Source organism: Cajanus cajan, chromosome 7 (genome assembly GCF_000230855.2).
Source record: "Cajanus cajan strain Asha chromosome 7, NIPB_CcT2T_4, whole genome shotgun sequence".
In the NCBI taxonomy this organism is placed as follows: domain Eukaryota; kingdom Viridiplantae; phylum Streptophyta; class Magnoliopsida; order Fabales; family Fabaceae; genus Cajanus; species Cajanus cajan.
This window is the reverse complement of record NC_138523.1, coordinates 54,567,279-54,591,676: the sequence shown is the minus strand read 5'-3', so window position 1 is coordinate 54,591,676 and position 24,398 is coordinate 54,567,279. Positions and strand designations below refer to the sequence as shown.

The 24,398-nt window shown below is 31.2% G+C and overlaps 1 protein-coding gene across 1 annotated transcript; it reads left to right on the top strand.

Moving 5' to 3' along the window:
- The first annotated feature begins 9,981 nt into the window (after nt 1–9,981).
- Nucleotides 9,982–12,483, top strand: LOC109815760 (heat stress transcription factor A-6b). The gene is made up of 2 exons (XM_020380558.3): nt 9,982–10,815; nt 11,418–12,483. Exons 1-2 carry the CDS (start codon nt 10,519–10,521, stop codon nt 12,180–12,182), a joined length of 1,062 nt encoding a protein of 353 aa, XP_020236147.1. The 5' UTR covers nt 9,982–10,518; the 3' UTR covers nt 12,183–12,483.
- Nucleotides 12,484–24,398: the final 11,915 nt, after the last annotated feature.

Genomic DNA, 24,398 nt, shown 5'->3' with positions numbered 1-24,398 from the left:
ATTAAATGTTCATGGCTAATTGATCTAACTCGATAAAAGTCGTTTACAATTAAATTGGTTTGATTTGAATTTAAAAAAAATTTATACCAATTCGACAAACTTAACCATAAAATTTAGAATAAATTAGATAATAAATTTAGTCAAATTTAATTTAACTCGACCCATTAACACTTATTTTTTTTAATGGATGATCTTTAAAGTAAAATTTAAAATTGCTTTTAAGAATACAAATATTAGGATAATGCTACAAATTTTCACTTGAGTATGGGTATCTAAAGCTTCCGTCTTATCCTTCCTAATGTAAAAATATATATTATTTTTTCTAGAGACACATTTTAGAAAAAAAAAATATTAAATTCTTACTAATTTTGCATACTTTATTCTCAAGATATGTCTTTTTGTGTTTTTATATTAAGCAAGTTTAATGAAATAAAATTTTATTCTCATTTTTATTTCTAGCGTATTGGTGCCTTAGCCGAAGTGAACCGATGGAAAGCTATCATATTAACAATTCTTCATTCGTATTTTTCATTGACATTTGTCAATTGTTTTAAGGAACTAGAAAATTTAATTTCAAAATTTTAGTTTTATTTACAAGATTTCATTCTGTCAATTTTTTTCCCCGTTTGATATTAGAATAAGATAAACACGAATAAGATAATAAAGGAAAAGAAAAGTAAAAAATGAAAAGGAAAAAAATATGAGCACGAATAAATTTAAATTCATATCTTATTAAACATTTGATGAGAAAAATTAATCTAATAAATATTAATAATTTAAAATTTAAATATGCTTTAATCTTTTGAATAAGGTAAATTTGTTTTTTATTCTTTAAAATTTAAAATTAATTATTTTAGTCCTATGATTTTTATAAAAAAAAATTATATTTTAGTGTCTCTATTTAAATATTGTTAGTGAATATGTTAAAAATTGTCATACAAAATTAATTTATTAGTACCCTTATTAGTAAAAATATTAAAATCGATTGATACGCACAACTGTTATAACAAATAGAAACACTACAACTAGTAACAAAAACTATACTACTAAAACATACAACATTAAAGAAGAGGATGTGTCACACATATTTATAAAAACATGAATATAAAAGTAAAACATTTATGCTAATATAAATAAGTTATATACATGTATACAATAATCTCAAAATAATCTTATGTCCTAGTGTCAATCAAGCACATGTATACAAGCTACCACAATAGCACCAACACCAACTGAAAAGCACCAACACCAACTGAAAAGCACCACCAACCTCCAAGCAATAATTGCTTCTCCAACCTAACCTTGATATGCTCTCATACAATATACGATCATTACAATTCAAACCACAATTGAAACAAAGGGTAAGTTAGAGTTAAAAAAATGTAAGTATAGAAACAATTCTATATCATGCAACATCATACCATACTCATACATAGAAGTCAAACATCCCAAGGCAAACATGTATCTCATTTCAACTATGTCATACAAGACATCCAACAATGCATATGAACACACCACAACATACAATATATGCAAACATCTCAACTAATGTGTTGTCATACATTCACCTACGAAGATTTCCTAACAACATGAACAACCTAAGTGACTCCACCTTATCGAACCAACCCAATCATTTTCACATCCGAAGTGCTGGCTCGATCACAATAAATGGGATACCAATTTCTCCTGTAGTTTCTCGAGTATTGTTACTTACATTAGGAAAGTCTATTTCCAATGTTAGAAATAGTACAGTTAGGTATAAGTATATCACGACCTTGACATGCATTATCAAATCACAAATGAAATTCACTCACTAGTTATCTTCAAGGAACGACATAACCTTTCCAGGTACTTGGTTAAAAGTTGTAACCTTCAATTTCCTACCTTGCTTAACCACTAATTAAGGACCTAGAGGAGACTCAACACGCCTCAAAACACACTCAAAGAGATACACCTACTCAAGAAAGGTTTTCCAACAGTGGCTTAATCGAGCACCACTCCAAGATTCTCTATGTGGGATCTTCAATTTTCAAAACATTTTTCCTCTAAAGTCCTAAGTTAATTAACATGCTTTAATGTCATACCACATTCTTAGCATCTATATCTCGCCATACATCATTTATATGCACCACATTCGGACAATATATATATAAATCAACAACATCAAATATATACAACATACATATACTCATCGTTATCCACATTATACAACCATCTACATATATCATATCCAATCAACTTATATAGAACAATCATCATACACCATACAACATGCAATAGAACTCAAAACATCTATTTATGTTCATCATACAGCACCATCAAAACATCTCCATCATGCTAGCACCTTGCGCTCGATGTAACATACCTTATGCTTGACGCCATCGAGTAAGGGAATTCTTTATCTCACTCACGTTCTACGTCATCCAAATTACACTTGACGTGACAAAGGTGGAGATTCCCGAGGACCTCATGCCTAACGTGGAAAACCTAGGTGTGGCCTCATATTAGTCAAATAATATATGTTTAACTCACGTTTAACACCATTTAAACTGCGTCCAGTGCCATCCCAACTCGAGATGAGTCTCTCTGCTCACACCTAATGTTATCGATCCTATGCTTGACGTGACCAAGACAAAGATCTCTGGTTGAAATTGCGTCCGACATCATGAAGCCGCACCTGACATGACTATGATTTCTGCATAATGCAAATCATGAAAATGGCCCTATGCACCTGAAACTCAGAAAATCCAAAGCATGAAAGCATCATAACATACATTTACAACACCCGTAACTTATTTTTGGCATTAGAAACCACATGCAACCATAAATCAAGTGAATCACTCGACCTCACCTTCATGAACTCAAAACACCAAGTACTCAACATGCACCAAACCTCACCTCAGATTTGTCAAACAACCAAGAATTTAAAGCAATTATAGGCACTTACAACTTAACAATTTAGCAAGAACCAAGTCTAGCTTCCCTTACCTCAAATCCTAGTCACCAAGAAAAGAAATGAGGAAAAGGATGAGAAAAACTCTGAGAAAACTTTATGCCTACACCAATCCTCAGCTCCAACAATTTCAAATCACCACCCTAAAGATCAAAGGAACCTCTCACACCTCCAGGAAATCTAGAAGAATGAAAAAGAAGTAAAAAATCTCCAAAACCCATCTCTCTTGTTTATTTCTCTAAAATCCTTAAGAATCAACTTGTAAAGCCCAATTCTAAAAGAAAACTATTTATACCTTTCCTTCTCAAGGTCAACTAGGCCAATGACCAAAGACCTTCTACTCTTAGGGTCACTCAACAACCCCTGAGTACTTGAAAACTAATTAGTTAGCTTATAGTGTCACATTTGTTTTAATCTATCATTGTCAATTATGTTATTAGTGGTTTGATGAACTAAGACAAGAGTTTTTTATTTTATTTTAAATAACATAGACTAAAAAAACTAACTTTAAATTTGAAAGATTAAAAATAAATTGACCTTAAATTTAATAAACTAAAAACATACTTAAGTCACAATTTAGTGTAAACATATATAAATAATAAAAAGTATTCTCATATATGAAAATAATTTCTTCTTTTATAAATATATTAAAAAAATATCATTAACAATAGTTAATAAATATGATAATGGTAATAACTATTGATAACTTGCAATGACAAAGTAATGAAGTTATAATATGTCATGATAATAGTTGTAGTGATAGTGAATTTAAAATTGATAAAAGAACTTGTAATAATAATAGTAGTAGTGAGAGACCGATAGTGTTCAAAGTAGTAATAATAATGATCAAAATTGAAAAATTGTCAGGAATTAGAGTAAGAAGAGGAAAAAAAATTATCTATAATAACATACTTCTTCATGACTTAAATTTTCTACGTGATACAAAACTCAAAACTAAATAAGTTCATTAAGTAATAAATTAAAACAAAACTTCAAATTTAATCCTTTAGTTCAAATCATACATAGTGCATTGTGAGTGAGGTCAGTGGTGGTCTTATTTGCATGACAAAAAACTACACCTAATCAATTTGATCCTAAAGTTGAATCTAGACAAAGAAAAGCAAGTGCGCCAAAGAAAAACAATAGGAAAAATAAAGCAAGATATGTATGGGGGACCCTTTTGACTAAGCTTTCATTTCCTTTTTGAATTTTGGTGGTGTCGGGTATATTCGATGCGTTTCTACACTCATCTCTAATATTATTATAATATTTTTTGATCAGCAATATATTATTATAATATTAGTTATTATTAGCATTATTATAAGACTAAAATATTGGTCATGTGTTTACACGTGTCTTTCTATTTGTGATGTCAGAAGTGTGGCCACTGTGTCGTGTAAATCAATGAAATGTGAAGCCTATAGCCCTACACCAACTTATCAACATTTGCCACCTTTTCAATTTTCATTTGTTTACGAATTATTAAAAAACTAATATTTATTTTTTAATTTCTTAAATATGGTTTTAATCTATTAAATTTCTAATAAATTCATACATAATTAACGAGAATCACATAATAGTAAATTAAATAGCCTAAAATTCAATTTATTCATTTATAAAAATAAAAAACTAATATTTATTTTTTAATTTATTGATTCTTCGATAAGAGTACTTTGTAGTGAGTTTTCAAATAATGCTTTTAAACTCTCAATTTTTTTAGTATTTTCTTTTTAATTTTTTGTCTCGTTAATCATTCAGCTATAATCTGTTACATATATATATATATATATATATATATATATATATATATATATATATATATTTGTTTATTTTCTTTATGTAGTGAAAAGTTTGATGTTTGTAGTTTATATATATATATATATATATATATATATATAAGAGGAGGGTTATAATAATACCGGTGTAATTTTTACTAAGTATTACACTGCTCAATAACTTTATATTAATTGTAAATTTTGTAAATCTAACCGTTAGATTGAAAGTTCATATCACTTTATATATGTATATCAAATTTTGTTAAAATTAAACAACAAATTGAAAGTAATCAAAGTGTTCATATTTTAGTATATTTTGAAATGAATATATTACGTTAATTTTGTTTTATAAAAATGAAGTATCAAATCATCTTGGATTAATATAAAATTTTGTATATATGATGTAAGAGATATAAACTTTCAATCTAATGGTTGAATTTTCAAAATTCACATTTAATATAAAGTTATTAAGTGATATATATATATATATATATCATATAATTTATTTGGATTAGGAGAGTGAAATAACGAGAAAAGAAATATAAAGATAAAAGTATAAGGAAAATTGAGTAAAAAAAGATGATTTTTTTTTCATTGGTAAAAAAGGGAAGAAATTTTGTTTATATTAATTAAAAATGATGTTTGACTCTATTAAATTTTATTGACATTAATTTATTTATTATTATTTTCAAAATGTTATAAAAAAAATATTTTTTTTAAAAAAATAAAAAATATATTTTGATAGTAATATTTTTAAAAAAATCCTTTTCATATTAGTCATAACTCAAACAAACAAAGTAAGTTAATACTTTATAAAAAATTGTTTTTACAAAAAAATTAAGTTAATAATTTCTACTTTACTTTCATTATCCTTATTTCATTTCATTCTATTTCCATTCAAATAATCAAGCTTCTAATCTTGATGCTGTTGTTAGTATTTTTTTTTTCTTCCGAATATTATTAGTAAATATTTTTCATAATAATTTATATCTTTTATTTTATAAGTGATAATTCACAACCATACGTAGAAAAAAAAAATATTTTATCAATGATAAGAGATAACATAACATTAAATTGATAAAAGAAAGGGTGATATGTTAGAATACTTATATATATAAAACGATTTTATTTTTTATTTTGTCTTGGAACTTATTTGACTATAAATCCGCTTTTTATATTTATTAATTAGATTCTCATGATTTTGTTCATGAAAAAACATTTGAAAAAATTAAAGAAGAAAAATATTTACAAACATTCCGACTTAGTATAGGACTTTTAGATATATCAAAACAAATTTCATAAAATAATAAGATCAATTCTCATACGTATGACTAAAAAAAATAGTCGTGTTCTAATTAACATTTGACACGGTCCTTTAATTCATATCCATTAATCTTATTTAGTTAAATTAATTATCACATGGCATGAAAAATATATTGGAGCTATTTTAGCATAGAAAGTATTGGAGCTTCTTGCTCTTGTGCACAAGGGTAAAAAGAAAATTTTCAGATTCTTTGTTTATGTTATCTTTTACTTTGTTTGTTGGATCTGATGCCACACAATAACATCTTGTGGCATTGAATATTTTTCTTTTGAGCTTTTTGGACCAGACTAGTGATTACCCTGTTTATTAATTTAGATCATAAGGGTCGCTCTGAATCGGTGCCCACCAAACTTCATTTAAAAGAGAGTAAAATAAGGTGAAAGATGCTTAGATTGAAAGAAAGAAAGAAATACTAATAATAAACAAACATGACAATTAGATCCTCAGTTAATTGTAGTGCGTTGAGTTAGATGTTATTATTATGTTTAAAAGGGAATAGCAATCCCAATAAATACCTCATGAAACGTTTGAAATCGTTAATTTCATTTAGATCCTGCATGCTACCCAGAAGTTTCACTACTTATTTTTCATGCAACTTTACCCAACCCAAGGAAACATACAATACAAAACTATTTATCCGATTTTGATCAAAATGGTCTCCTTTTGACCAAAGCAAATTAAACACTGAACCTCTAAATATAGAATGTGGATTCTCTCCGAATCCGAGATGCCAAAAATCTTCACTAGGAAAGAGATACACACGTACAAAACACTTATTTTGTGTGTACCTCTCTTCTACCAAAATTTCCTAGCGTTGCAAATGATATATATCTCTTCTACCAAAATTTTCTAGTGTTGGAAATGATATATAGTCATAAATATAAGATTCTTGGCTTAATTTTGTGTATAGTATAAGTGTGAGAAAGTGATAGTTATTGCTTAATTGAGAGGAGAAATTCCTCCTTACTTTTGGAAGAACTCTTTGAGCATCTACAATAGGTGAGCTCTCATTCATTTTAAATAGATCTTACACTGTCATGTCACTCATAAGCAACTTATATTACATTTTTATAATTTTTACTCAATGAAAGTTGCTTATAAGCACCTCTACTTTTTAATCACTCATACTTCATTTTTAATAAATTTTAAAATATTTACTTATTACAGTTGTTGGCATCAGTGAAAGAAGGAAATATTAAATTATTTTTTTATTCTTAACCAACCGTCTTTTATATAAGTAACGATGTTTAAATTTTAGTAATTTGACCTGACATGTCAGCATGTTCCAATGCATGTTTCTTATAAACAATGAATGCTTAAACTTAAGAACCAGATAAGAACCTAGCATTGAAGATGCTCTTATAAATTTAAAAATGTTTAAATGCATTTTTTTCATTATAATTGCAGTTTAATGACAATTAAGTTTTAAAAATTTCCTTAAATACTATAAAAAAATTATATATAACGACATACAAAAAGTGTTAATAAAGTACAATATATGTAGATATATTTATTTGACATATAATTATACACAATTTTAATATTAATTTGAATGATATTTAACAACATATTTTATGTTACTATAATTTATATCTATATTTTTTTAACAATATATCAACATATATTATATTTATTGTGTGACTAAAAATAACTTTTAATGACTCGTATTATGTTATTATAAAGTGTGTCACTTTATAATAATTTTTCTTATAATAAAAATAAATTTTATTAAAAAAATATAAACTAAGTTAATTCACACATATATTAATAATTTTTCTTATAATAAAAGCAAATTTTATTAAAAAAATATAAACTAAGTTAATTCAAACATATATTAAGTATCAATAATCAAGTAATTATGTATATTATGTTTTAAATAATTAATATTAATAGGAAGTGTGTGTGTGTAGAAAAAGAGTAACTAACTTGTATCACGTGAGAATTAATAAATTGATCTGAATATGCACTTTTTAACAAAATAACATATATATAAAATAAAATAAAATAATCCAAGAGACATTGGAGAGGTGGAGCAACTCCGTGACCGGCATGATGCTCGAATAAATAGACAATAGAATATTAATATAATAATGGATGCAAATGCAAAACTAGATTTGATGAATTTATGAAATAAAAATATGTTGAGTGTTTAGATATTTATTTTCACAACCTTCATTTGCTGATCTATACCTACCACAACACTCTTCGCTACACGTCTCCAAATCTCCTTCCTCACTCTATCACTCTTGCTCACTTTTTTATTCTAAAACAAATATTTTATTCTATTTTTCAATCTTATTTTAGACATAGTTCTTGCTATAATTGTACTAGCTTATATATATATATATATATATATATATTGTATATATGAAATCAAAACTCTGATACAAAGAGAATTTACCACAACTCATACACTTTATATAATCAACTAAGTTAGATTTCTTTGAATTTTTACGTACTAGCTAGTTTTATATTTGAAAGAAAACGCGAATTGTGATAATTATGTGAGAAATGAGCAAATAATTATTTTTAAAATAGGGTAAACTTTATTGATTTTTTTCTTACGAAATTTTTACACCCGTTTAGTGCTAACATCAATTCTTATTTGAGTATATTGAGAGCATATCCCTTTTCAAAAGTGCTTCTATGAACTGAGTTTAGTGTCTATTAAGGGTTAAAGTTTGTAAATAATTCTCTCTTTTCTTTCATTAATTTTAAATGTATTTTATATAAAAATATAACGTATTATGTATACGCGAGATAGAGGAAATTATGTACCGCATAGCATTGTGCAACGTTCATCAGTTCATGGGTTGCTTTCATTTGAAACGTTACTACATTCTTGAGGACTGAATTTATGGAACTCTACATTTCAATGATCTAAGTGACATGTGTTTGAGGTCAGTTACATTAAAGCAGAAGAAAGATCCATACGTAAAGGAAAGAAAATTAAATGTATTATCACCAAGATATGTTCGTTTACTCCTCTTGAAAATGATTTTTAGTTTTCCAAAATTAAATGTTTGGTTGATTAACAAAATTTACAAAACGGATAAAATAAAATTGTTTGTTATTTTTCTATTTTCTGAACAAAAACTAAGTGAAACAATGTCTTTTTTTTTATCCACAATATAACAAGTTAAAGATCATGATGTAATGACTATAGTTAAAAAATTGTGGGTATTAACTATAATTACACATAAAATATATTATTAAATTTCATTTAAAATTAATATTAAAATTGAATATAACTATATTTCAAATGATATACTTATAATTTGTAGTGTTGGTTCTTTAATTCTTAAAAACAATATAATGTGATCCTTTAATTCTCTTTATTAAGTATTTCTATTTAATTTTTTTACGTTATATCATTTATCACATTTTTTATTTTTGGTGAATACATCTTTATTTTATTTGTCAATCTATTTCATTTTTATTTATTTATTGCTCTAAAGATAAATTTGCACGGCAATAACTAGTAGACACTTCATTCTTATTGTTCTACTACTTTTATTATTATTATTATTAAACACCCAACAATATCTTTCATTTCTCTGTCTCCGAGTCTTCTCATATTTTTCCAAATTTGCGCAATGTCTCATTAGTCACGTACGCCACAACGGCAGCAGCAAACCGGAAGTGTATTGAGGCATGCTAAGTCTTGCAGTAGGAGAGTTACAACTCACCTCACAAACCATACAGAAGATGAGATTGAAGGAAAGGGACAATAATCAGACATGGAAGATGACCAAAAAGGGACATAATAAAACAAAACAATTTACAAACTTGCTCTTGTAATATCTTGGTTTTCTTAAGCACATGCGGTTAGGCCACGCTTTTCATTACCCTAGTCATTGAAAGAAAAAAAATCATTTTTACATTTTAATATATATATCCTTGGCTTACAAAATTAATGCTATGGGCAACGGCTTTCCCAAAGGAGAAAAAACAGGCATGAGGGAGAGAAAATATCTGATAGATTGACAAGTTAGATTTCTCTTGGCATCTACTTTACTTTACCTTCTCCATTAGGCATATGACTCAATAATATCAGCCAAAAAAGAAAAAAGCAAAAAGGGAAAAGAACAAAGGCATCATGCACAGCCATTTATAAAATGAAGAAAACCCATGTTGCTATTGCTTCTGCTTCCTCCACGTCGCTCCAATCCAAAAGTTTTCTTCCCAATCATCATACAAGTCTACATTCACTGCTTCCCCCTTCTCTCTCTCTTCCTCCATGTTCTTCTTCTATCACCTATAACTAATTCTATAAACACTATATCATCTCATGTCACTTTTACCTGTCATTCTTTGAAATTCATCTACCAAATTCCTTTTATGAATACATAGTTGAACTTCACTGCATTCATCTCAAGGTCAAAGTCAAAGGCAATCCAATCTTGAATATTTAAGAAAGTTCTTGGAGAAGAAAGAACTAGTTTCTTGGAGAAAGTTCTTCCAATATGAATCCTCATGGTCGAGTGAAGGAAGAGTTTCTTGGAGAAAGTTCTTCCTTTGATCAAAAACCATTCATGGTTGTTCCCCAACCAATCGAGGGGCTTCATGAAACTGGTCCTCCTCCATTCCTCACAAAAACATACGACATCGTTGATGACCCTTCCACAAACCATATTGTTTCCTGGAGCAAAGGGAACAACAGCTTCATCGTGTGGGATCCACAGGCCTTTTCCATAGCCCTTCTCCCCAAATTCTTCAAGCACAACAATTTCTCCAGTTTTGTCAGGCAACTCAACACCTATGTCAGTAACTTCTCTTTCTACACACATTTTATTTTCCTAGTTTTTCTTACTTTGATGAGATGAAATGTTGTTTTCATTATATTAGGTTGCATTTAGATGCGATGATAACTTAATTAATTATCTTGTTTGACGTTCACGAATTAATATGTTAGTATTAATTCCTCTATCTTCATTTGTCATTTTTGGGATTGATAGGTTTGGTTGGCCCCATTGTTTACTTTCGTTTGTTAGGTTTTCCTATTCTTTGAAAATTTAGTCTTTAACCAAGTTGAATAAGATCGAATAATTTATCTAGCCGATCGACCGGAATACGCTTAGGCTCGTTGTTGTTAGGTTCCTCACTTGCCAGATTTTGATTCTTGAAAGGGAAAGAAAAGTTGCAATATAAGATGATACAAGACAGTATTGATTTGCACCTTTAATCTGCAGTGTTGTTGTTATATATCTTTATATATTAAAGACTTGATAAACTTATCACTTGTAGTTATAGCTACCTAGGTGGTTTAGATAAGAGTTTATCGATCATATGCATTTGTCAAAGCATTACCACTGATGATATTTTATAGATTTGAAAGTGAAGAAGGGATTTGACATGACTGTAGGGGTTTAAAAAGGTTGACCCAGATAGGTGGGAGTTTGCTAATGAGCTGTTTCTTAGAGGGAAAAAGATTCTTCTGAAGAGCATTAGAAGGAGGAAAGCAAATCACCAATCTCAGGCGATGCAGCAAGATGATGTTGAGTCTTGTGTTGAGGTGGGGCAGTTTGGTTTAGATGAAGAAGTTGATCGGTTGAGGCGTGACAGGCAGGTTCTGATGGTGGAGTTGGTGAAACTCAGACAACAGCAACAAAACACCAGAGCTCACCTTCAAGCAATGGAAGGAAGGCTCAAGAGGACTGAACAGAAACAGCAACAAATGATGAATTTCTTGGCCAGGGCTATGCAGAATCCCAACTTCGTTCAACAATTGGTTCAGCAAACGGAGTGGAGAAAGGAGCTTGAGGAAGCTTTTTCCAAGAAGAGGAGGAGACCTATTGAGCAAGGGCCTAGTGATGTTGTTGAAGTAGGTGACTTAGGTTGTGCTGAAGAGTCCTCAACTTTCGTTAAACTTGAACCTCGAGAGTGTACTGACAAGATATTAGAGTTTGAAGTACCTGATCTGGACTTTTATTCTTTGAATCTTGAGGAGAGTAGTGGAAGCCAAAAGAGAACGGAGGAAGACCATATCCAACTTGAAAGTAGAGATAATGATATTGATGAAGTGTTTTGGCAAGATTTGCTTAATGAGGGTATTAAACATCAAAGTGTTGAAGATGTAGATGTATTGGCTGAGCAACTTGGTTATTTAGCCTCTAGTCCTAATAAATAGGTTGGTGCATATATTCATTGCTTCATTGAACTATAACTGGATATGAAGCGGTGTATATCTCCTTAAGTCATTAGATATATATACTTTCTAACCAGTTTTTGTGTTGATACATGATATACTCGAGATGATAAACTCAATCCCTTCCTTGTGAGAGTTAATTTAGTGGCCCAAATTTAAAGCACGTGGTTATCAAGAAATGAGTACCTTTGAAGATAGTTAGCTAAAATGCAATTAATGGGGTGGTTGTTCTCCTTGTTTCTCAATTATTCTATTTCAATGTTAACTTTATATTACACCATAACCTGTTTCGGAGTTAGTAATGGTGTTTTCAATTTCAAGATGCCACACCATCTTTTAAAGGGTTTTTGGTACCATGCAGTACAAGGGAGAAGGTCACATCTGGGATCAAGTTAGTACTACTACTATGTTCTCATAAGTTTTATGGTAACTGGTGGTAGTAATAACGTATATATAGACCTGCAATTTTTTTGGGGGTGGATATATATATTTTTCTTTTTAGAGTATTGATCAGGTGTTTTTTGTTAATTAGTTGTAGCGTTCTCGAAACATCTACTTAATATTTTGATCTAATTTTACGTATAATTGTTTTTAATTTCAATTTACTTATGATGCCATTGAATCATTAATCACCATTAGTCAAAATTAGTTAGCAAATATAAATATTGTAGCTTGAGTAAGAAGTGGTTGGGTCTGGCAGTCATGATTGTCATGTGTCAGTGACATGCGTACCAATAGGGGATCATATATATATAAGAGAACAAAAGTCATAGCAATGCATGTAGGTAAAATTCTTGGACAATGCTTGCTTTATTTCCTTTAATGGAAAAGACAAAGAAAATGCTAAAATAATAGCTCCCTTGAGTGACAGAAATTTTTCATGAGGCTGTTAAATTGAGTTGCATCAATTGTCGGCCTTAGTGATAAGGTTGCACATGACATGCATGAGCATTGTAGTTGTAGCTGGCAGGACATGTGTATTTTTATCCTGTAAATTCCTGTTACTAATTTCCCCCTTTTCTGTCTTTCCTTTTGTCTTAAATTTTATTATATTCCCCCTAATTTTCTTATAGCTTAGTCTTTTGTATATATATTAATTCAAGGCTAAAATAATTTTTGATCTTTAAATTAAGGAGTTTTGGCCTAACAATTTGAACAAGAACTGAACTTAAATTAGAGATTATATTCACAGATGAAAATGCAGCAAACGGAAATGAAATACATTTTTCTTTAACTAACCTGATTTTGTTTGTCATATTAATGCAATTCATGAGTAATTTCTATAATTGCTTTGAGAAAGGAAAGGAGGTTGAGGAAGCTTTTTCCAACAATATTTGGTTTCATTGGTAATTAATTTTCCTTGTAGTGTTAGTTATAGTTCACGTTCACCCTTGAGATTTCCTTAAAATATTCCTGCTATATTTCCGAGCGAATAAGCTTTGAAATTTATTAATTGATCTGCGCTAGCTTTTATGGTAAGGTCTAATTTCCTTTTATTCGCTTCAAAGCAAAACCTTTCAATTATACTAATGATATTATGTGTCAATTAATATCTTTTTAAACTAACTTTTAGAACGTTTATCTTTCTATTATTTGTCACTTTATAAAAATATTAATTATTTATTTTTCATAAATTACATAATATTTTCAGAACATAATTTTTTTTTGTAACATTAACTATCTTATCCGTTTTATATGAATTATAATATTTTTCTCATTCTTTTGATTGATTTATTTAATTTTATATAAAATTGTACAAAGAAATATAATTTCCTTTGACAAGTGATATTTACACCTCAAACAATAAGGTAAAGTCTAGGTTTACTAACAACTACGACCAAGCATGTCTAGAATACTCTAGCCACCTTGTGATCAACGAACAGGAACTGTTCATTATTAATTCCAATTCACATTATTGAGCAGCTGGGATCGAGTGTAGTAACTGATGTTTTTTTATTGGGGGGGGGGGGGGGGGGGGTGGGGGCGTTTGAGAAGTTAAAAAAATCCATCTTTTATAGTCACCAAGAAGTATACAACATTGGAGTCAAAAATAAAATTATATATATATAAAACGTTGAGACATAATTGACGAACTTATTTTAATTGCTGGATATATGATTTAAGGAATAAGAGCGTCCTTGTTTAAAAAAAATTAGGAGCTTCCCAACAAATTCGAGGTATATGTTTTGGATGAGGTTATGCTATTTTTTTATTAATTAAATTAAATTTAATTCAATCAGTTTAAATAGATAACAAAAAAAACTTACAATGTTACATTTCATCAAATAGAAGGTTGGTAGGAATTTTTATAATCTTGTATCTAATTTATTTTTATTTATTATAATTATTTATTAATTAAATATTAATATTTTAAAATAAATTATCAATAAATATAAATATTTTTTCACAATACAAATTATTTATCATAAATCTAAAATATAATTTATATGTTTTAAAATATTTTTGTATACTTATTTTAAATATAATTTATATGTTCAAATATGATATTTTTTTTATATATAATTTATTATAAATTTTAATTATATTATATATAATAAACATGCTCATACATTACACATATTGAAATATTAGTATATATATATATATTTATTTATTTATTTATAAAAAAATTGTACATTTTATATCAAATGACTTATATAATGTCTTTGATAATTGTGTATAGTACGTAGGAGTTAAGCTTCAATCCCTACTTCGAAAACTTTTAATATTTTCTAATTTTTTTTATTATATTTGTATAAAATGTTTACAATTTTATTAATAATTAATCCCTATAAAAAAATCTAATTAATCACTTTTATTTTAATTAGTGTGATTAGAAAGAAAAATATTATTAAAAATATTCAGTTAAATTCTTTGATCGAAAATAATCAATAATAAGATTAATAGATGTATATCAATAAAAATAACATGATTATAAGAAAATAATTACATTCATGATTTAAATTAGTGATTCACCCTAAAAGTTATCTACTGAGTTTTTTTTGGTCGTGTAACATGTAATTTTTTTGCTTAATTATCATATCGCAACAAATTTTGAATTCAAGATTCTATAATCTCCAAGTCCCACGTGTACATGCATGCTAAATGTAAGAATGTATGTTAATGCCATTTCAGAATTTCAATTAAGTATCCAAATAATCATCTCGTAGCATAGCACATGTTAAAATTATCCAATCTGAAGTAAAAGTTAGTGTCAATAATATTTCAGGATTTTATAAGAATACATAACTAATAAAGAAAAAAAATCTGGAAAATGTCAAAGTAAGGGATATTAATGGTCATAAGATGAGGATAAGATAGATGGATAAAAAAAATGAGGAAAAGATTGGGAAAAAACAGACGAAGAAATTAATAAAATAGACTTATACTGTTAAAAAGTAAATAACACTGGGAGAGGTGGCAATGATGGGTGATGATATGGTTCTGGTGGAATCGGATGCTGGTGTTAATCTTGAGGATATAGTGGCACTGAATAAAAAGCTCTGGGAGAGGTGGTTTTATGAGTTAGTTGAATGGCATTCGAGGATGGTCTGTGTACGACGTCAGACATGGGTACGTTGCTATGGCATTCCCCTTCATGCATGGTCAGAGAAATTTTTCATTAAAATGGTATCTTCAATGGGGGATTTCGTCCAAGTAGATGAGGATACACGACAGAGAAGGCGTCTTGATTATGCCCGAATTCAAGTGAGTACGACGTACAAGGCGTTGATCAATGAGGAATCACGGGTGTTGGTGAATGATTTATGCTTTTCAGTGCGTTTGGTGGAGGAACATGGAGGACAATTTTTGACAAGAGAATGGGCCAGTGATGATAGCACCTCTGAGGATGTCTCCGTGGATCAGTCACTTGATTTGGAGGATGTGGAAAATTATTCCTCTAAGGAGGATAGAGGTGTGGAGGAAGGGCCACTAGAGACGAAGGCCAAAGAACGTAGTAGTGGTGAGGTCTCACATGGGATTGTCAATGATGATAGTGGTGGGAATTGCATTGAGGGGGTTACGAAAAGGGTGGAACAGATAGTGGAAGGGGTAAAAGAATCTGCTATGGAAGTTGCTAAAAGTACAGATTTGGGTATGAAAGGTGTTAATGTAATTGAAGGGGTTGGAAACAAAGTTACTAAGAATATTCAAAATGGGGCAGTGGGGAATACGCAGAATGATATGGTGAGCCCGATGAGGGAGGTAGGCGTTGATCAATACGTGGCATTGGTTGATGATGGTGGTTTGATTACCAATAGGAGCAGGGTGATTGGTGAAAAAGAAGGTGTGTTTAGTAGAGGGGGTGGTGTGGAGTGTGATGAGGGAAGGGAGCGAACAGAGGTGGAAGTGGAGGTTACAAATGTGGTGACTTCTGGTGGTGTTAATAAAAAAATGGAGGACATAAGTCTGGATGGGTGTGCATCGCTAGATAAGGAATTGGAGTCTGAATCCCAGAATGACCTTCTTGGGCTTAACAGAGACTCCCTTCAAGCCAAATGTGATGAGCCTACTATAAGAAATAATGTGAGAAATGCACTAAAAATAGCCAGAAATAAAATGCAGATCCAAGGAGCACCTCACGATTCAGTATCATTGACGGAAGGTTCTTTGGCTGCTGCGGTGACTGGTGTAGGTGGTGGGAAATCTACGGTGGTCCAGTCAAATGATATTAACAGTGTCAATTCAGATGCGAATGTAGAACGGTGTTGTGACGGAGCCATGGCCGATCGTATTCTCTCTATTTGCAAGAGTCTTGGAATGGAGGTGCGTGGAAATGAAGACGAGGTGCGACAGAAGCTTATGTCCATGGAGCAGAGGGATCGTATGGTGGCGGTTGGTATTAGGGGATCCTTAGATATGCAATGAAAGTTGGTACATTCAATTGTCGTGGATTAGGGGGTGATGTGAAAAGGCGTCGTATATCGGAGCTTATTCGATTAGAGGGGCTAGATTTTATTGCCATATAGGAGTCTAAATTGGAGATGTGCGATAGTACCCTTTGTGCGCAATTATGGGGATCTACAGAGTTCGAGTGGTTTGCTTCTCCTTCTCAAGGTAGGAGTGGAGGTCTACTTTCAATTTGGAACTCTAATCGAGATAAATTGGTGTTCACGTTTTTTGGTACTGGTTTTCATAGTGTTTGCTTGCAATGGGGTGTGGATGCGTATAGATGTGTGGTGGTCAATGTATATTCTCCCTGTCAGCTAGCGGATAAGCGACGGTTGTGGGAAGACATAATTATGTCTAAGCGTGGTTTTGGGAGTTGTTTATGGTGTATAGTGGGGGATTTCAACACGGTGAGAAGACTAAATGAGAGAAAATGGGGGATTGGTGACTACGGTGCATGGGATATGGAGGAATTTAATTCGTTTATAAGAGATATGGAGTTGATTGATGTACCACTGGTTGGGAAGCGATTTACTTGGTTTAGGAGTGATGGTTCTATGATGAACAGGTTGGATAGGGTGTTGATCTCAGAAAGCTGGAGTGCTCACTGGGGTGCAGGATTTGTGGAGGTGATTCCGCGTGATGTATCTGATCATTGTCCATTGATTTTGAATCATAAGGTGCTAAATTGGGGTCCTAAACCGTTTCGCTTTAATAATTGTTGGCTTTCCCATTGTGGTATTGAGGGTGTGGTGAGGGCTGCATGGGAGAAACAGGTCCAAGGTCCGTGGGCTGCCCAAAGAATACGAGTAAAGCTCTTGAATGTTAAAAATTCTCTAAAGAAATGGAATATTGAGGTGTTTGGTAATGTGGATACCACGATAAAAAGCTTGACTAATGAATTAAAGGAGTTGGATGCCAAGAATGAAGAATACATTCTTGTAGAATCAGAAAGGAATAGGCAAAAGGAGTTAGTAGATGGGATTTGGTGTGCTCGGAGGAACAAACTAACCTTGCTAACTCAAAAGGCGCGAATTCGTTGGGGGAAATATGGTGATTTAAATTCCAAATACTTTCATGCTTGTATAGGGGAAGACAGCGACGTAACCAAATTATAGCTTTGAAGATGGGTGAGCGTATGGTAGAGGAGGTCTATGAGATTAAAGAAGTAGTGAGGTCATATTTTGAGGAGCACTTCAAATCAAGAAGTTGGCTTAGACCACGATTGTCACTTGTTGGTTTCCCGGTGTTGTCTAATGAACAAAATGCAAGGTTGGTTGGTGACTTTACTGAGGAGGAGGTGTGTTGTTTAATTAGGGAGAGTGACGGTAACAAAAGCCTAGGACCTGATGGGTTCAATTTTGCTTTTTTGAAGAGATTTTGGCCTCTTATGAAGGTGGATGTGATGGATTTACTTGTTGAGTTTCATACTAACTTGAAGATTCCAAAGGCTCTTCTATCTTATTTTGTGGCTTTGGTCCCCAAGGTTCCTTGCCCTCAAGGTATGACTGACTTTCGTCCTATCTCGTTGCTGGGGTGCTTGTATAAAATTATCTCTAAGGTATTGGCGAATAGATTGCGTGATATTCTTCCATCAATCATCTCAGAGAATCAGTCTGCTTTTATTCCTGGTAGACATATGTTGGACAGTGTTCTAGTTGCTTCTGAGGCTATTGATTACGCTCAGAAATATAAGAAGCCAATTTTTGTTATGAAGATTGATTATGAGAAGGCATATGACTCTGTCGAATGGGACTACCTGTTGTTCATGCTCCGAGGGTGTGGTTTTCACGAGAGATGGGTCCGATGGATGGAAGCTTGTGTATGTGGGGGAAGCCTATCAACCCTTGTGAATGGGAGTCCTACGACAGAAGTATCTATGGGTAGGGGATTAAAGCAGGGTGATCCGTTGGCACCATCTATGTTCTTAATTGTTGCGGAAGGCCTTAGACTGTTGATGAGTAGGGCTTTAGAGATGAATCTGTTTAAGGGATTACACTTAGGCGGTGAAGGTCCACCGATTTCTCTTTTACAGTTCGCGGATGATACTCTGATTATTGGAGAAGCTACTATGCATAATCTGTGGTGCTTAAAGGCCATCTTGCGCTGTTTCGAGTTAATTTCAGGCATGAAAATTAATTTCCACAAGAGTTGCGTGGTCGGTATTCATTCTGGGGCAGATTTCACTAACTTGGCGGCTACTTTTTTACATTGCAAGGTGGGTCAACTACCGTTTAAGCATTTGGGCTTACCTCTTGGTGCTAATCCTAGGAAGTTGTCTACTTGGAAACCAATGCTTGATGGCTTACGAAAGCGTCTATCCTCTTGGAAGCATAAGTATTTATCCATTGGGGGGAGAGTGTCCTTAATTAATTCGGTTTTGAATGCTATGCCCATCCATTTCCTTTCATTTTTTAAAGCTCCAAACTCGGTGATTAAGGAAATTGTGGCCATCCAACGTGATTTCTTGTGGAGAGGTGTCAAGGATGGCTCACAAATTCATTGGGTAAAATGGGAAACGGTGTGTAAGTCAAAGGTTGAGGGTGGACTAGGAATCAAAGATGTCAAATTGTTCAATTGGGCACTACTAGGGAAATGGGTGTGGAGGTGCATGCTCTCTCCGGGTATGTTGTGGGCTAAAGTTCTTTATGATAGGTATGGTCGTATTGAGTCCTTTTCAAATTGCTCAAATGTGGATAGGAGGGCCTCTTGGTGGTGGAAGGATATAGTGGGGGTGCTACAACAAGGGAATTTTTGGTTGGACGAAAAGACTGAACGCTGTATTGGTGATGGCACTATGACCCGATTTTGGGAGGATAAGTGGATAGGTGGTGTGCGCTTGTTGGATGTGTTTCCTCGTTTGTACTCCTTTGCCTTGGACCCGTTGTCAGTGGTGGCAGATAATGGAACTTGGGAGGGATCTACGTGGGTGTGGCATGTTAATTGGAGAAGAGAACCTTTTGTTCATGAAGGTAGGAGTGTGAATACCTTGTTGGATATGCTTCAGGGCTTGCAGGTTATCTCTTCAAGGCAAGACTATTGGAGATGGATTTATGATAAGGACGGTGTATTCTCGGTGAAAAGTGCGTACCTTTGGCTACAACGCTCGGTAGGTGGAGAACTCAGATACTCTTCGGATTTTCAACTAGTTATAAAAAGTCTTTGGAAATGTAAGGCTCTGATCAAGTGCTTGGTGTTTTGTTGGCAGGTGTTATTGAATGCGTTCCTGTGCAAATCATTGTAACAAGTACGTGGTGTGGAGTTGGATAACAATTTTTATTCTTTTTGCTCTCTGTTTGTTGAAGACCCTCTTCATCTCTTTCTAATGTGCCCGATGACATTTAATACTTGGTTAGCTGTTGCTAATTGGTTGGAGGTTGCGGTGGTCTTTCCCAATTCTTTAATTTCTCTTTATTTATATTGGACGAATCTTGGTATATATAAAAAATATTCTCACTTTTTGCGGGTAGTTTGGGTTTCTGTTATCTGGTCACTATGACTTCATCGAAATGTCATTATCTTTCAGCAAGGTACTACAGATTGCAAGGAAGTGTTGGATAATATTAAATTGCGTTCATGGAAGTGGATTAATAGTTCTGTCTCTGGTTGTTCTTTTAGTTACACAAGTTGGTATTATAACCCGAGTTTGTATTTCTCATAGTTTCTTTCTAGCTTTGATTCTAATTATGTCTTTGTGTCTCTTGTAACGTTGGAGTACCCCTTGTACTCCCTTTAATTTAAATTTCTTTTGCTTATAAAAAAAGAAGTAAATAACACTAAAAAACATAATAACTATTCTAAAAATACGGTTTTTTTTTGTGAAAATAAAATAATAAATTCTTTTACTTGATAAAAAATACTATAATTTTTATATGTTTTCTTATTATTATTATTTTACTTATATATAGAAAGATAATGGCGAACATATTGAGTGAAAACGTTTATTTCGACATTTGGTGGCACGTCGATCATCGGATCCACCAACACCCAATAAGTTGGCCGGCTGGAAAGAGAATTTCTATAAGAATATTCATGTTGATATTAATATGCATATTATTACAAATATATAACTTATTTTGCAAACAATTATTTTTATATTGTAATATAAATTCTAATTTAATATTAAAATATTTATTTATTATAAATTTTAATTGCATAAATAAATATTTATCTTATATATTATAGAATTAATATAGTATATATATTATTTTTAAATACTAAAAAAAGAAGTTTCGTTATTGATTATTTTGGCGGTGGCCGACATCTAAATGAAATGTCAAACTAAATAATATATTATATAATTATAAGTTATACGTGGGTGATTATTAATGAAAAGTAGAATAGTGAGCAAATGGAAACAAAGCTTACCCGTGAATCAGTCGTCACTCTTTCACACCCTTAAGTTACGTGCTATAAAATAATCAACATTAAAATTGTGTTTTCTTTATTAAATTGGACCGTGGAAACTGCACTTTTGTTTTAATTATGATGTTTATATAAAGTATGATTGTTGGAAATAATGATTGTTTTTTTTTTTTTAATATTATGAATACATTCAAAATAGATATTTTTTTTTAATGTAGTGTATTTTATATTTAAGACTAGAATTTTGTAAGAGAGGACATTAGTTTTCATAAAAGTCTTTTAAATATTTAAATTTATTTTTTTATATTATTTTATAAATTATTTTCTTGTTTTTAGAATAGGATAATATCAATATTTGATTTTTGTATCACAATTTTTTTCTATTTATAGAAAACTCATAAATAAAATTATAAAATAATCCATTAGATTTAAATTATGAATATCTTGTTTCTAGTTAACCTTGTCCTAGGCTCATGAAAACAAGATATTTGCAATCTAAACATTAAGGAAACATGCAAAAATAAGTTAGCTTACAAAAGAAAACAAGTATAGGAAATGAAAATCTATACTATGCACCAACATATAAACCAAGCAAGCAACACTTCATGATTCACATCATACAAGTAATTTAGCACCAAGATGTTTGAAAACTTAACACCCAAGCAATTTACATCGTCACCATATCATATAAAAAGATATTCACTCAATGCATATAAATAATATCAACTCACTTCATTATATGCATATACCACAACTAATGTATCATCATGTATTCATTCACGAGTAACTCCTACTGAACCAACTTGAGTAGTCTAAGTGTTTGATCTTTCCAAACCAACCTGGTCGTTTTCATGTCATATACGTCTGTTAGATCAACAATTAAAATGAGATAAAAATATCTTCTTTGATTTCTCAGGTGTCACTACTTGTACTAGAAAAGTTTGATTTTACTATCAAGACTAACATAGTTAGGTATAAGCATATCACGATCATGACATGCATTACCACGTCACTTGTGACATTAACCCACTAAGTATCTCTCGAGGTATTATATAATATCTTTTTAGTAGTCAATTAAGGGTTGCAATCCTCAACTTCATGCTTTACTTCAACACTAACAAAAAATCTAGAGGAGACTCAACAAAATCCACTCCAAGAGATAACATTAACCCAATGAGGGTTTTCAAAAATAGCATTTTGAAGTGCCACAAAAATATTCCCTACATAGAATATTAAACTTTCAAAACAACATCCACTCATTTAATCTTAATTTAATCAACATGTTTTAATGCTTACAATATTTTCAGCATCAACACCTCAACATAATCTATATGCATTATCTCATGTCAATACATACAAGGTAAACATGCCAATGCTTATCAACATGTCAACCATGTAAGAATAGCACACCAATGTTTGTCATAATCATCATATATCATACAACATGTAATATACACAAGTATTCTATTCATATTCACCAAATTCACCTGTCATATAACATGTATCAACATATAACTTGTCAAAATCAATTATCATATATTGACAACTTGCACATAAAAATATCACAGAGAGAGTTATGCTACTCTTATCAAATTCATCCTTATCTCATATGAAAGACAAAAAGATTATCTACAACTCTTATGAAGACCTCAAGTTTTAATTTAATCATCTACTATACTAAAAATTATAAAAATCACAACATTTTTAACTGATATTGACAATTTGACCTTTGCTCATTTAAAAGGTTATAACTTGAGTTATATACTTATTTTTAGATGATTCAAAGCAATTAGAAAGCTAATATCCAAGGCTACAACTTCCATAAAGATCCCAACAACTAATTCAATTAATATAAGGACTATCGAGGCAATCACAAATGTGACAATTTTGGTCACGCTCATGAGAGACTCTATTCTACTACTACCCATGTCTTTTGACTACTTGGTAGCAAGGATCACGATCATGACCACTAAGTCATGCTTGTGACAAACTCTATTCTATCACTTACAACATTTTTATCCTCAAATCGAGTCAATCACAATAGTGATTGCCAAGTCGCACCTAAGACGACTCCTAAACAGGGGTTACAAGAAAATACCCCCTCAACAACATTATCAATGAGTTCCAAATCATCCCAAACTCACATGTAAGCCTCAAAATCAAATCAAAACCATCCAACTCACATGCATTCCATCAAAATGTTTCTAAACAACATGTAAAACATAAAAAAGATCAGTTCAAATGCAACATGTATGCACTCAACGGAAAGAGATCAACAACTTTGAATTTGGATTCACCTTCCCTGAAAAACCCAACTTCACAACATAAAGTTCATGTAAATTTTGAAACTCAACCACAGAATCACATCTTTTATGATGATCCAACAACATACAACTCAAAATATAACAAGAATCTGAGTTCTAAGTCAAATAAGAAGGAGAAGAGGAAGAAGAAGATGAATTATAGAACTACAAAGAATGTTATGTGCCACCATTGATTCTCGGCTCCAAGAAGCTTCAAATCCTAACCAATTACAATAAATTGCAGCTCTAGAGTTCTTAAGAGCTCAAAGAACAAGAAGGAGAAAGTTCAAGAATTAGAGAATCTCACTAATTAATCTCTCTATAATTTTAAAAAATAAATTTATAAAACTCAATTATAAAAAAAATTCTTATATATTTTTCTTTCACAAAATCGACTATACCAGAAGTTAAAGAATTTTCTAAACACGCCAAACACTAAATAATAATAGACAAAAAAAATACCGTATTACATACTGAAAGATAAAAATTGTAGTATATAATAAGTTATTAGTTCAAATTTTATTGTTTTTATTATAATTTTTATAAATAAAAAATATGACTAATATGAATACATATCATATACGTCTACAAGATAACTCAGGGAACTCTCATACTTCGTAACATACAACACATTTAGAGA

Coding starts and splice junctions, on each gene's coding strand:
- LOC109815760 (XM_020380558.3), top strand. CDS start 10,519: ATGAATCCTCATGGTCGAGTGAAGGAAGAGTTTCTTGGAGAAAGTTCT. Junction 10,816..11,417: donor TCAGGCAACTCAACACCTAT/GTCAGTAACTTC, acceptor ACATGACTGTAG/GGGTTTAAAAAGGTTGACCC.